Source organism: Podarcis muralis, chromosome 2 (genome assembly GCF_964188315.1).
Source record: "Podarcis muralis chromosome 2, rPodMur119.hap1.1, whole genome shotgun sequence".
Lineage (NCBI taxonomy): Eukaryota > Metazoa > Chordata > Lepidosauria > Squamata > Lacertidae > Podarcis > Podarcis muralis.
Genome location: NC_135656.1, coordinates 13,548,330 through 13,561,904, shown reverse-complemented (window position 1 = coordinate 13,561,904; position 13,575 = coordinate 13,548,330). Strand labels below are relative to the sequence as shown.

The window sequence follows — 13,575 nt, the reverse complement described above, 5'->3', positions numbered from 1 at the left end:
ACTTTTGGTAGTTTGGAAAGTGATGGAGGAAAGCATGGAATGAATGAATGAATGGTTAAAGGGAAATTGTAAAAACAACCCAAAAGCAAACCAGAGAATGCTCCTTGTCATATAGCAAAAGTAAAGGGACCCCTGACCATTACTTCCAGTCGTGACCGACTCTGGGGTTGCGGCACTCATCTCGCTTTATTGGCCGAGGGAGCCGGCGTACAGCTTCTGGGTCATGTGGCCAGCATGACTAAGCCGCTTCTGGTAAACCAGAGCAGCACACGGAAACGCTGTTTACCTTCCTGCCGGAGTGGTACCTATTTATCTACTTGCAGTTTGATGTGCTTTTGAACTGCTAGGTTGGTAGGAGCAGGGACCAAGCAACGGGAGCTCACCCCGTTGAGGGGATTCGAACCGCCAACCTTCTGATCGGCAAGTCCTAGGCTCTGTGGTTTAACCCACAGCGCCACCCACGTCCCCCTTATCATATAACCACCCCGTAAAGATATCTGAAAGAATGTTAAATATAGACTGATTGTATGCTGTAGTCTAATCTCTGCATAAACTGGCTATGTTCTCTTTAGGCTCAGTGTTGAACTCAGCAGGGGGGGGGGGGGGAGGAAAATGGGGACAAAGCTAGAACTCATTGGTTTTACTCACCATTGGCTCTAGCGCCTCCAGCCGTTCGCTCTGGCGCCCCCTACTGTTGGCCTCCCTGACCTCTGCCATATCAGTTCCAGCGGGCACCAGCCTCCACTGCTGGAAGAGGCAGTGTGTACAGACTGGGGGTGGGGGGCGCTAAGAACCTTCCAAATGCTGCTGAGCCGACATGGGTGGTCTGTGGCACTGGTAAGCCAGTCGTCTCCTTCCACACAGCCTTGGTGAAGCTAAGGGGCTGGGACAACGTGGAGGATGAAATCGAAGAGCTCCACGAGGAGGACCTCTCTGAGGAATTGGGAAAGGATATGGACATCTTTACGATGTATCACTTCGATGACATATGGAACCACCTCGTCTCTGCCGTCGTCTTGATGGGCGGGCAGCAGCTCACGGGCATTAACGCGGTAGGGCAATCTCCCCGAGGAGAACGGGCCTTTTCGGTGGTGGCTCCTGCGTGTGGGATGCTTTCCGCAGGGAAGCCTGCCTGGTGCCCTCGCTGGCTGATTTGAGGTGCCAGGCAAAACTGTTTTCAGCCAGGCGTTTGGCCTTTAGCCTGGAGAACTGTAGATATTGTGGCCTCCTCTAGTGGGTGGGATATTGAGCAGTGAAAAATCCCCCTCCTCACTGGCTCTCTGTGGAGAACCGAAATTTAGACTGAAAAAACGACAGAAACTGAAATGGACAGATTTGTCTGTATCCTGATAGGGGGTCATCATTCAGCTAAGAATGTCTGTTTCTCCTTTCAGGCCAGCTATTATATGGAGATACTCTACATGGCTATGGGGTTAGAAAATAAAATTGTCGGGTATATCAGCATAACGATATAGATTTTGCTTATGTTCATAACTCTCCTGGTGGTAAGATTCTCTCCCATTTCTACATCAACGCCGACGTGATGAGCTCCAGATGTTGTGGCCTACAACTCCATAATCCCTAATCATTGGTCACACAGGCTGGGGCTGATGGGAATCGTAGTCCAAAAATGTCTAGAAGGCATCACGTTCGCCTCCCCTGATATGAATGTTTAGCTCCTCCTTGTAATGCTTCTACCCTTGGCCTACTCCAAAGGCCAGCACTTTTATAGTGTGTGTCTGTGTTAAGCTGGCTGAGTTGTTCCAGTTTCCTACAGACAAACTACAAGTCCGGGTTCAGATGGCATGCAAAGACAAACCATGGCTTAGCTCACAGAGGAGGGGCAAAATGGCTGCCATCGCCTCTCCAGAGATCTGGGTGGAATCTAGACACATCAAAAACGCTGTGGAAATGCTTTTGAACAAAGTTTCGAAAAATTTATTGGATTTGCCATAGCTCACCATCGCCATCTCGTGTCACATTTGTATAATGCACTTTGCAACCCAGTTTAAACGTTTTATTTGCAGCTGTATAGCTGAGTGCCTGGTTTGGCTTAGGGTTAAGTAAAAACAGAGCTTTCACCTCTGGGCCCATCCAGGCTGTTGCTAATTTCGGGTGGGATTCAGATGGGCTCAATCCCCAGTTGCATCTCCAGGTAGGGATGGGAATGTACTCTGCCAGAAACTCTGGAGAGCTGCTGCCAGCCAGTGTAGTCAATACTGAGTTCGATTGGCTAATGGGCTTCACTCAATATAAGGTAGTTTTTTATATTCCTACGTCTGTAGGGCTATAGTTCAATGGTAGAGCATCTGCTTTGCAGGCAGAAGGTCCTAGGTTCAATCCTCAGTATCTCAAGGCTAGGGAAGACACCCTGGCTGAAACCCTGCAAAACTACTGCCAGTCAGTGCAGACATTGCTGAGCTAGAGGGATGCAATGGTCTGACTTGGCACAAGGGAGCTTCTTAGGTTCCTAATCACATACTAGCCAATGAGCGGCGAGAGATGATTGGGAGGTTTAGCGCAACAAACCCTCTTCCCAAAAATGCAGGAAGCAACAAGGAAATGCACTGGAATTATCTAATCTCCCTGTAAGGTAATGAATATGGTCACCCATTAAATAGCTGACATCTCCCTGCAAATAAATCAGAACGTATGCTCAATAGGCAGGCCATCTTGAAGCACCCTTCCTCTCTCTTTCTAACTTCCCTGTTTTTTGTATCCGTTAGATCCGTTTTGCTGATTCTTCGGGGCACAGAAATCTCCTACTCAGTGGCTTGGGGGTCTGTAGCATCACCTGCGTCCTCTTAGCCATGGCGATTGAATTACAGGTCTGTATTGCAAGTCCGCAAACTCTTGATGTCTGACGCTAAGCACCCACCAATGCTGCGCCCTCAGTTCTTGGGATAATGATAAATAATAATTTATCTGTTGCATTTGTTAGTCTTTTTTGTTTGCAGAAAGTAAAGTCCCCAAGGGACTTGCAATGTAAGACAAGAATGAAAACCAAAACTGAAATAAAATAAAAGCTAAAAGCATTCTTATGCATGACGCAAAGGAGGCCACAATATCCCAAACTCCCCGAGCCTGGCTGAAAAGAAACATGTTTGCCTGGTGCCCCCAAGTAGTTAGTGATGGTGAACCTCCCTGGGAAGAGAGCATTTCATAAGCAGGTGCCACCACTGAAAAGACCGTTCTCCTGTTGCCACTCTATGGAGATGGCACATGGAGAAGAGCATCACATGATGAATGATGCTGATTTTGTGTAGTGGGTGCTGCTTTAATGGAAATTATGGGTTGCAGTCAACTGAATTCTACTCAGAGGGAACCCATCATAATTATGTGGTGTGGTGGTCAGCTGGTGTGGTGCAGCGATTAGATCAGGGGTCAGCAAACTTTTTCAGCAGGGGGCTGGTCCACTGTTCCTCAGACCTTGTGGGGGACCGGACTATATTTTTTTTGGGGGGGGGGGAATGAACAAATTCCTATGCCCCACAAATAACCCAGAGATGCATTTAAAATAAAAGGACACATTCTACTCATGTAAAAACACGCTGATTCCTGGACCATCCGCGGGCTGGATTTAGAAGGTGATTGGGCCGGATCTGGCCCCTGGGCCTTAGTTTGCCTACCCATGGATTAGATTGTTGGATTGGGGTGTGAGGAGAACTGGGTTCGAATCCCCACTTGGGTCACAAAGCTCACTGGGCGTGACTTTGAGGCCAGCCCCTGCCTCTCCGCCTAACCTACCTCACAGGGTTATTGTGGGAGAGGGAGAATCACGTGTGTGCCACCTGGACATTCTCAGAGGAAAAGGTGGGATAGAAATGCAATAGATAATTAAATAATAAATGAAGAACAGTGGTGACGAAATTAATTCGTTCCGCAAGTTTTTTCTTCTTGCGAGTTTTTCGTCTTGCGAAGCACGGTTTCCCATAGGAATGCATTGAAAATCAATCCATGCGTTCCTATGGAGACTGTCCGGGGACAGAGGGGAAGCGCCGCACGCCTTCCCCTCTGTCCCCGGACCTGTTTTAAAGCAAGGGAAGGGGCAGCGGGGAGAATCGCTTCTCCCCGTTGCCGCCCCTTGGTTCAAAAGGGGTCTGGGGAGAGAGGGGAAGACGCGCTGCGCTTCCCCGCTATCCCCGGAGCTTGCGGGGCAAGCTTCGTTTTGCGAAGCAAGCCCATAGGGAAATGCGTCTTGCGAAGCGGCTAAGAAAACGAAAAACTCCTTCGTCTAGCGAGTTTTCCGTCTTCCGAGGCGTTCGTCTTGCGGGGCACCACTGAAATCCATTAACTTCAGTGCTGCATACCAGCCGAGATGAGCTAAAGTCCATTAACTTCAGCGAGGCTGCACTGAGTTGGACTGGCATTGGATAAAACCCTATAATTTTATTTATTTGTTCATTTATTTCTACAGTCACGGAACATGAACATTTGCACATTGACAAAATGGTAGCTCTGTGGGGGAAGCTCAGGAATTTCTGGCACCAAACGGCAGTTCCAAGAATTGCTTGCAGGAGGTGGTGACAATTGAACTGGTATAAAACTGAGAAATTTTGCAGGACAGAGCAGATAGGCTGTTAATTAAACCATGTTGTTGTTTTATTGTTGTTTTGATTTCCTTCCTCCCAAAGGAGCCCAGGGTAGCACATGCAGCAATGATAATTTTTTTTAAAAAAACAACACACAACTCAAAACAATTTTAAAACACTCTAAAACCAGTTTAAAACCTTTTTATGTATAAAAAAACCAGTTAAAAACACTCTTAGCTGGTGATCATAGGGTTGCCAGGAGCAGTGTCTTTCAGCCATTAAATGCCTAGGTTAAACAAGAGTGTTATTCAATTCCTGAAAGTAAGTAATGAAGGGAGTGGGTGAGAGATGCACCACAGCAGGGAGGACATTCCACAGGCAAGGAGCCACCACTGAAAAGGCCCTGTTATGTGTCAACGCCAGCTGGGCAGTCCCCAGTGGCACCACCACCAACAGGGTGCTGATCACCTGCTGATCGTAGGGTCTGAGATGGTTGATACTAGGGAGAAGAAAGCACCACTGAGTTCAATGGAGCTTATGCCCAAGCATAGGAACACAGTCACGGTCCTATTAAATAGGGTTTTCTGGTGATAATGATTGCAGTAGTGGAGTATCTATGTCATTTGCAACCACAGCACTGTCTCTGCCTGAACTGTGAGTCCCTTTCTCCTACAGAAGACCATCTGGTGGATGTCATATGTCAGCTCATCTTTCGTTACCCTCTTCCTCATTGGACAGTCCATCGGGCCAGGTAAGCTCTCTGATGAAGATGATTTATGAGACTTGTCCATCTCTTGTTACACTGAGCTCTCCAGTACAGTGGTACCTTGGTTTACGAACTTAATCTGTTCCGGAAGTCCATTCTTAAACCAAAGTTTCTTAAACCAAGGCGTGCTTTCCCATAGCACCAGGGGACACAATTTACACTCAACAGGAAGCGGAACATGTTCTGCTTCCAAGGCAAAGTTCACAAACCAAAACACCTACTTCCGGGTTTGCAGCATTCTTAATCCAAGTTGTTCATAAACTAAGCTGTTCTTAAACCAAGGTACCACTGTACTGACATAGTTGGACAAAGACACACTTAGTCCATAAAAATATATGCAATGCCACACAGACACACCCCAAACAGCTGTGTAAGTGTGCTGCCAAACATCATCATAAGTCTGAAGGGGAATCCAACATTCGTGCTGCTCAGAGTAGATCCATTGAAGCTAGCGAACGTGGCTAACTTCAGTTCGCTAATTTCAGTAGGTCTTTTCTGAGTAGAACTTCACTGGCTACACCCCTAAGTCTTTACCTGGGCCACATTCCCAGCCATACATTTAAAGTAGCATCATGGCACGTCAAGCAGTCATGGCTTCCCCCAAGGAATTCTGGGAGCTGTAATTTGTTATGGGTGCTGAGAGTTATTGGGAGAATCCTCTACTCCAGGCATAGGCAAACTCGGCCCTCCATATGTTTGGGGACTACAACTCCCATGATCCCTAGCTAACAGGACCAGTGGTCAGGGATGATGGGAATTGTAGTTTCAAAACATCTGGAGGGCTGGAGTTTGCCTATGCCTGCTCTACTCCCCTCACAGAGTTCTCTGAGAAGAAGAGTTGGTTGTTAAACCAGTCTAAGAATTTCAGTTCTTGACGGGGGGGGGGGGCGGCGGAATAGGGGCCTCCTAGCCACTCTCTGCACCTCTAACAAATGGCAGCTCCCATAATTCTCTGGAGGAAGCCACGGCCGTTCAAAGTGGCATCGTAGCATTTTAAATATATGGCCAGGATGTTCAGGGCTCCTTGAGGAAGCACAAGAGATGAGTAGCATAGATAAACTTCCCTGTTTAGGGAAGTTTTTAATGACTGGTGTTTTAATGTACCGGTACTTTTAATATTTTGTTAGAAGCCGACCAGAGTGGCTGGGGAAACCCAGCCAGATGGGCGGGGTATAAATAAGAAATTATTGTTATATTATTGTTAGCGAAAATGAAAATGGGGCATTCTCTCTCTCCTGGCCCAGATCCGGTTCCAGTGGTGATTGTAGCAGAGCTGTTCCTTCAGTCATCCCGGTCCACTGCCTTCATGGCTGGGGGCTGTGTTCACTGGTTCTGCAAATTTGTTATCGGAGTCGTGTTCCTTCAGATGGAGGTAAGTGGCTTTGGCTAATACATACAAGGTTCTCTTAGAGGAGTCCCAGGTCATCAAGCCTGAGATTCCACAGACTCCACCTGCCATGAGGCACCATTGGCAGCGGCAATGTTCTATGCTTATGATAACATTTTATTCTCCTTCTAATTGTGCTGTTTTAAAGGTGCATTTGATACTTGACTTCCTTTAGCAATGTTTCCTTTTGAAATGTTTAAGATAATGGTTTTTTGTGTGTTGACTTTGCTGCGTTAAATGTGCATTCTGTAGCTGGCCTCCTTTGCAATTAAGATAAAGATTTCCAAAATTTCTCAAATTAGATAATTACATAACGACTATGTTTCATAGATTGGCTTCCCTCCCTCCCACCCACCCACCCCTCCCTATGTTTTTATTCAAACCCTTTTCTGCTGCGTTATATAACAAACTCTTCTCTATTACAAAAAAAACACAAACCCTTCTAGTACAATTATTTTATTGTTTTTCGTCCACTGCTCATATCTCAAATCCTGCCTGCAATTTCATTTGGCTATAATGCTTTTTCAAATAGTCCCCAAAAGGCCTTCACTCATCTATTAAAAAGTTTGTCATTTCGATCTCTTGGTTTAGCTGTCAGCTTTGCCACTTCTGCATAGTCTGTTACTTTCAGAAGCCATTCCTCCTTCAGAGACCGGTTTTCTGAAGCACCTGCCCCCTCCATTAAACCTTGCTTTAGTTGTGTTGAACAAGGGTGTTAAGTTGTGGGTGAGCCATATGAGACGACACAGCGATTCTTCAAACAGCTCTTGTTTATTCACAGGCCAGAACAGAACTGAACTGAAGGGTTCAGCCAGCCTGCTTATATAGAGCTCCACTAGAATTCAACAGTAACCATTTTCTGTAACTATCCAATCACTGAACGTCACTTTCAATCCCTTATTTGCATATGTGGACCTGAGTGAAAACTATCTACAGTATCCCCCGGCTGGCCCAGGGTGAGAACTTTAGTACATAACAAAGGGTGCTTCAGAGAGCAGTTTGCCAAACCGCTCTGAGAAGTGCCTCCGATCTCTGCCCCGTTAAACAGCTTGCATGGGCTGCCTGCTTGCTCGCTTGCCTGCCATTATGCTGGAGTTGGTGTGGCTGCTACTATCTGTAGCTTGATGACATCCTCTTACACACACTCCATTTTGTGCTCTTTCTCTCTATCCTTTTCTCTCTTTTCTCTCTCCAGATACACATTGAGCCTTACAGCTTTCTCCTCTTTTGGCCTCTCTGCGTAGCCATCTTAATTTATGCCTTCAAGCAGATCCCGGAAACCAGCGGCCAGAACTTCCTGGATATCAGGAGGACCGAGGCAATCCGAATGACCAGGACCCTCCTGCTCATGCAAATCTCAGAGGACTAGAAACTTGGGAGACAGTCCATGCAGATATTCTGTTCGGTTGGCCCATTGGTGATCGCAGCGGTTTCCCTTCTGGTCTGACTGAACAGCCTGGACTTTATTCCTTCTTTTTCCTACACTGGACTCCGACTGCCACCACCTCTCACTATTGGCTTATGTACCTACCTGAAGGGTCATAGGCTACCCATCCGTGCTTTAATCAGCCTTAATAAAAGCTGGATCAGCCACTCATGCAGAGACACAGCAGGGAACTTCATTTCTGGATGATGCGTCCAGCTCTCAGGCACCTATAATCCACATATGGGGGACCAGATGTCTCCAGATGTTGCTGAACTGTGACTCCCATCACTACTGGCCATGGTGGCTGGGGCTTATAGGGGTTGGACTCCCACATCAGGAGTCCCCCATCCCTCCCACAACATCACGAGTTCCCCAGCCCTCATCTAGAGTTATGCCCAATGGCCATCCTACTCAGAGTAGACCCATTGAAACTAATGAACTTGGCTTCCTCAATATCTTTTTTTTAAAAGAAAAAACTGTCTAACAGGCTATTTTTCTATTGGTGCTTATTGCTCAGCCTTCATTATCATTATTACATTTTTGTTGATAATAACACCTGCTGTATAAACTGAAGTATAATAATAATAAATCCACGTGTGATGTATATCCCTGTCTCCAGGAAGTCTGTGTGTTTCTTTTCATAGAATCATAGAAATGTAGAGTTGGAAGGGAGCCTGAGGATCATCTAGTCCACCCCCCTGCAATGCAGGAATATGCAGCTGTCGCAGACAGGGATCAAACTCGCAACCTTGGTGTTATCAGCACCACACTCTAACCAAGTGAGCTATCCAGGCTCTAACAACCACAAAATTACAATCCTGCCTGTTTCTCCAAGGAGCTGAAGGCAGCATCCATGGTTCTCTCCTCCATTTTGCCCTCACGCCAACCCTGTGAAGTAGGTTAGGCTGGGAGATGGTCCCAAGGCCATCCCAATGAGCTCTCAGATACTCTTTGCTGTGAGAAGCCACACTGACGCCTTTGCCTCAAAGGCCTGAGGTAAAAGTGTCCCTAAGGTTTCTTAAACTCAGTCATCAGGCCTGTGGAGGAGATGCCATGGAGGCGACAGGTGGATTCCAACGAGATGGGGGCAGCAAAGATGGAGGTGGAGTTAGATGGCCCAGGAGAAGGCCTGTGTGAGGTGAGGGAGGCGGAATTGGGGCGTCAGGGAATGTTGGAGCTTGCGGAAGTGACCAGGGACCAAAAGGCTCAGGAGCTGGATTCTGGGGTGGGTTGTCAGTGAGCTTGCCGATCAGAAGGTTGGCGGTTCGAATCCCCGCAACAGAGTGAGCTCCTGTTGCTCTGTCCCAGCTCCCGCCAACCTAGCAGTTCGAAAGCACACCAGTGCAAGTAGATAAATAGGCATCGCTGTGGTGGGATGGTAAACGGCGTTTCCATGTGCTCTGGTCTCCGTCACGGTGTTATGTTGCGCTAGAAGCGGTTTAGTCATGCTGGCCACATGACCCGGAAAGCTGTCTGTGGACAAACGCCCGCTCCCTTGGCCTGAAAGTGAGATGAGCGCCGCAACCCCAGAGTCGCCTTTGACTGGGATTAACCGTCCAGGGGTCCTTTACCTTTTTATCTTGCTAACAGCAACCTGCTAGATCAGGCCAATGGCCCCTCTAGTTCAGCATCCTGTTCCCCCAAATTCCTTTGAGAAACCGGAAAGTAGGACCCGAGCGCAAGAGCACCCTTCTGTGGCATCACAGCCTCCAACTATGGAAGGACAGTACAACCATCTTGGCTAGTAGGCATTGATAGCCTTGTCGTCCATGAATTTGCCTAGACCTCTTATAAAGCCATCCAGTTTTGTGGCCATCACTGCCTTTAGTGGGAGGGAGTTCCACAGGTTAACTGCACACTGCATGAAGCAGTCCTTTCTTTTCTCTGTTCTGAATCTTCCAACACTCAGCTTCGCTGGGTGGACCTGGGTTCTAGTGTTATGTGAGGGGGAGGGGGAAGAAAACCTTTTCTATATCCTCTTTCTCCATAGCACAATGCGTAATTCTATACATCTCTTGTCAGGTCACCTCTTTTTTTATTCTCTAAAGTAACAAACCCACAAATGTAATGTTTCCTCCCATAGGCGCTGCACGAATGCTGAACACTTGAAAGCCCCATACTAATTATTATATTACCCTTTAAAATCCTCTGGGATTTAATGTGAACTTGGGAAATTCTAGCAAAAGAAGAGGAGGTCCAGGCAATGAAAGCAGTGCCGTTCCATCCCTACCGGGATGAACTTCTTATATCTTCAACCATCATGTAAAGTAGATCAATATATTTAATATTGTATTTAATTGTTGTGGGGCGAAGGTCATGTTGTTGTTGTATAAATATTTCAAGCTCCTGATTTGCAATTTGGAGGGGAGGAGGTGCTAAACTGAGAGTGTGTGGCTTTCCTAAGGCCATTTAGTGTGCTTGTGTTAAAGGTGGTTTTAAGTCAGGATTTGCTGATTGTCCCTTAGCCTGGTTTCTTCCAGAGAGGATACACAATCCTGTTAATACTCTGCAGGCAACCTCTGAGCAGCTATGCTACACCAGCTGTATTACTCAGATCTGATACGCTCCGACATGGACGTCCTTTATTGGGCCTTCCAACTGTCAACAGCTTCCCCTGGAATCTTCCAGCCACCATCCCCTGATTGGCTCTTGCAACGCTGTGAACCTTCCGAATGACTTGTTTCAATGGGAAATAGAGCCTGGCTGCCTGTTCCGCCATTCGCCAGTTCCGAAAGCTTGGGCTAGTCCAGGGGTCTGCAACCTTTAAGACAAAAAGAGCCACTTGGACCCGTTTCCGAAGGAAAAAAAAACTGGGAGCCGCAAAACCATTGCGGCATTTAAAACAAATATAACACTGCATATATTGTTTCTTACCTTAATGCTATATATACAGGATCGTAATGCACACACCGCCCCCATGCGACGTCACAGCCAGTACAGCGCCTGCCACAGTGGGGAGTGTCGGGGTGCACAATGCGCCTCCTCCCCTCGCCAGTATCCGCCCCGGAGCCGCGGCAAAGGTGTAAAAGAGCCACATGTGGCTCCGGAGCCGCAGGTTGCAGACCCCTGTCCTAGTCCAACTTCCCAACCACTACGCCACGCTGGCTCTTTCGATGGGTCTACTCTGAGTAGGGCTCGGCTAGCGACAACCCAATAATAACAATCTTGCATGTGGCTGAGTTAAGGCCGCCTGGCATGCTCACTGCTCAGCTGCTCAGCCACGATGGGATCCTGGTATACCTAATTCAATCACCTGGCCTTCCAACTGCCAACAGCTCCCCCAAATGGAATCTTTCAGCATCCTTCCTCTGATTGGCTCTTGCAATACTGCCTGCCCTTTGATGTCTTTCTTTCAAGAGAAAACAGGGTCGGGCTGATTTCACCCCTCTACTTCCAAGAACAGAAAGCTGCGGTAAGTTTCTGTGCCTTGCATAGCTGTCAACCTTCCCTTTTTGGGCAGGAAATTCCCTTATTCCAGCGCCGTTTCCCGCTGCTTCCCGCTGCTTTCTCGGATTGTGAGATATCCCGTAGACTGTCCCCGGGATAGGTGAGGCTGCTGATCCCTTATTTTCAAGGCTGCTGATCCCTTATTTTCAAAATTGAAAGTTGACAGCTATGGTGCTTTGAGGGGGTGGGTTGGCTCCCTACAGACAGACTTCACCGCTACCCACTTCTGGGACTGTTGTCCCAATGGATTACCTTGGAGGACAACTGCTTTGGTTTTCCCTCCATCGTTTCTGACTTGGTTTAAATCTGGGAGTAGGAAACTTGTCGCCCCCCCCCCCCAGGTGTGGTTGGACCACGACTCCAACCCCTGCTTCCTGTTGGCCATGCTGGCTGGGCCTGATGGGAGTTGAAGTCCAAGAACAGATGGAGCCCACGGGCTCCCTATCCCTGCCTTAATCAGTTGTAATAACAAGCCAGAACAAGCACTCATGCAGAGACTGAGCAGGAAGCCTCCTTGTCTGGGTGGTGCTCCCAGCTCTCAGAAGTCTGCCTCTCTGTCTTCCTGACTTCTTTAAACATTCAGGAGGCAAGTCACAGGCTTTAAGTATGTCCCTGCCACGAGCATTCACTACCACAAGACGTGCTTTTTAGACTTTTTTTTGTTTCCCACCCTGGGACTGAAAATATTCAGTGAAAGGTGAGCTATAAACACCACTAGTTAGTAAGTAAGTAAGTAAGTAAGTAAGTAAGTAAGTAAGTAAGTAAGTAAATGCATTTTGCAGGAGGGTTTCCAGCACATAGCAGAAATGTGTTTGTGCAATTGAAGTGGATTAAAAGGCAATATCACCCCAGCGCAATAAGCACATTTTTGAAAAGAAAAAAAGGAACAGACTTTTTGCAGTTTGGAAAATGACGTGGAAATGCCTAGAAAAGTGTAGAAGGAAGGAATGCCTGACAAGCAAATCAGGCTGAGTGCTGAGCTCAGTGTCATATAATCACCCTGCGAACAATGTGGTATAGTGGTTAGAGTGTCGTGAAGCCTTAATTACTTGGGATCCATTTGCCCGCTTACCCAGGATGTAGAGGTGACAAAGAAGCACCAGGGATTCAGTTCCTTCGGAGAAAAAAGTTTATTGTGATCTGCGCAGAGGCAACCAGCGGAATTGCTTCCAAAGGCTGGCCGCCCCTAATACACGTAAGCAAGCAGTTTTTATACCCTTGCAGCACCTCCCGACCACCCCACCACCAGTAACTCATCGTATCGTATCCCCCAATCTGCCTTCTTGCCTCATTGGGTGTTGCTAAAGCATTTTGGCAGTGCACTCCTTTCGCTTATCAGCCAACCCTGCATATCTTGTTTGCTCCAGATGCATTTCTCCTCCTGCTCTCCGGGCGTTGCCTTCCAACTGTCAATGCACCCCCTGCCCACTCCCTTCAGTCGGCCTAAGACCCAGATGGCTAGGATTCAAATGCCTACTTGGCTATGAAACTCACTAGGTGACCTTGGGCTGGTCACTGTCCTCTCAGCCTAACCTGCCTCCCAGGGCTGTCATGGGGAGGTGGAGAAAGATATATGTCACTTTGAGCTCCTTGGAGATAAAGGGGGGGGTGTAGACTGGATAACTTGCCGTATTTTTTGCTCTATAAGACTCACTTTTTCCCTCCTAAAAAGTAAGGGGAAATGTGTGTGTGCGTCTTATGGAGCGAATGCAGGCTGCGCAGCTATCCCAGAAGCCAGAACAGCAAGAGGGATTGCTGCTTTCACTGTGTAGCGATCCCTCTTACTGTTCTGGCTTCTGAGATTCAGAATATTTTTTTTCTTGTTTTCCTCCTCCAAAAAATAGGTGCGTCTTGTGGTCTGGTGCGTCTTATAGAGCGAAAAAGACGGTATTTAAAAAATAATAAGTGAGGAGGGTGGTGAAATTAAGTTTAAAAAGTTTGAAGAACTGCCAAGTATGTTAATAAACTGGTTGCAATATTATCATCTAAATGAATTGTTTAAAACAGATAAAAAGTT

At 47.3% G+C, this 13,575-nt stretch overlaps 1 protein-coding gene across 1 annotated transcript; it reads left to right on the top strand.

Annotated features, from left to right (window-relative positions):
• The first annotated feature begins 639 nt into the window (after positions 1-639).
• LOC114589848 (solute carrier family 2, facilitated glucose transporter member 5-like) lies at positions 640-8,692 on the top strand. Its single transcript, XM_028716272.2, has 5 exons — positions 640-1,052; positions 2,727-2,828; positions 5,208-5,283; positions 6,543-6,670; positions 7,881-8,692. The coding sequence occupies exons 1-5, from the start codon at positions 954-956 to the stop codon at positions 8,052-8,054; spliced, it is 579 nt and encodes a 192-aa protein (XP_028572105.2). The 5' UTR covers positions 640-953; the 3' UTR covers positions 8,055-8,692.
• The last annotated feature ends 4,883 nt before the right edge of the window (positions 8,693-13,575 follow it).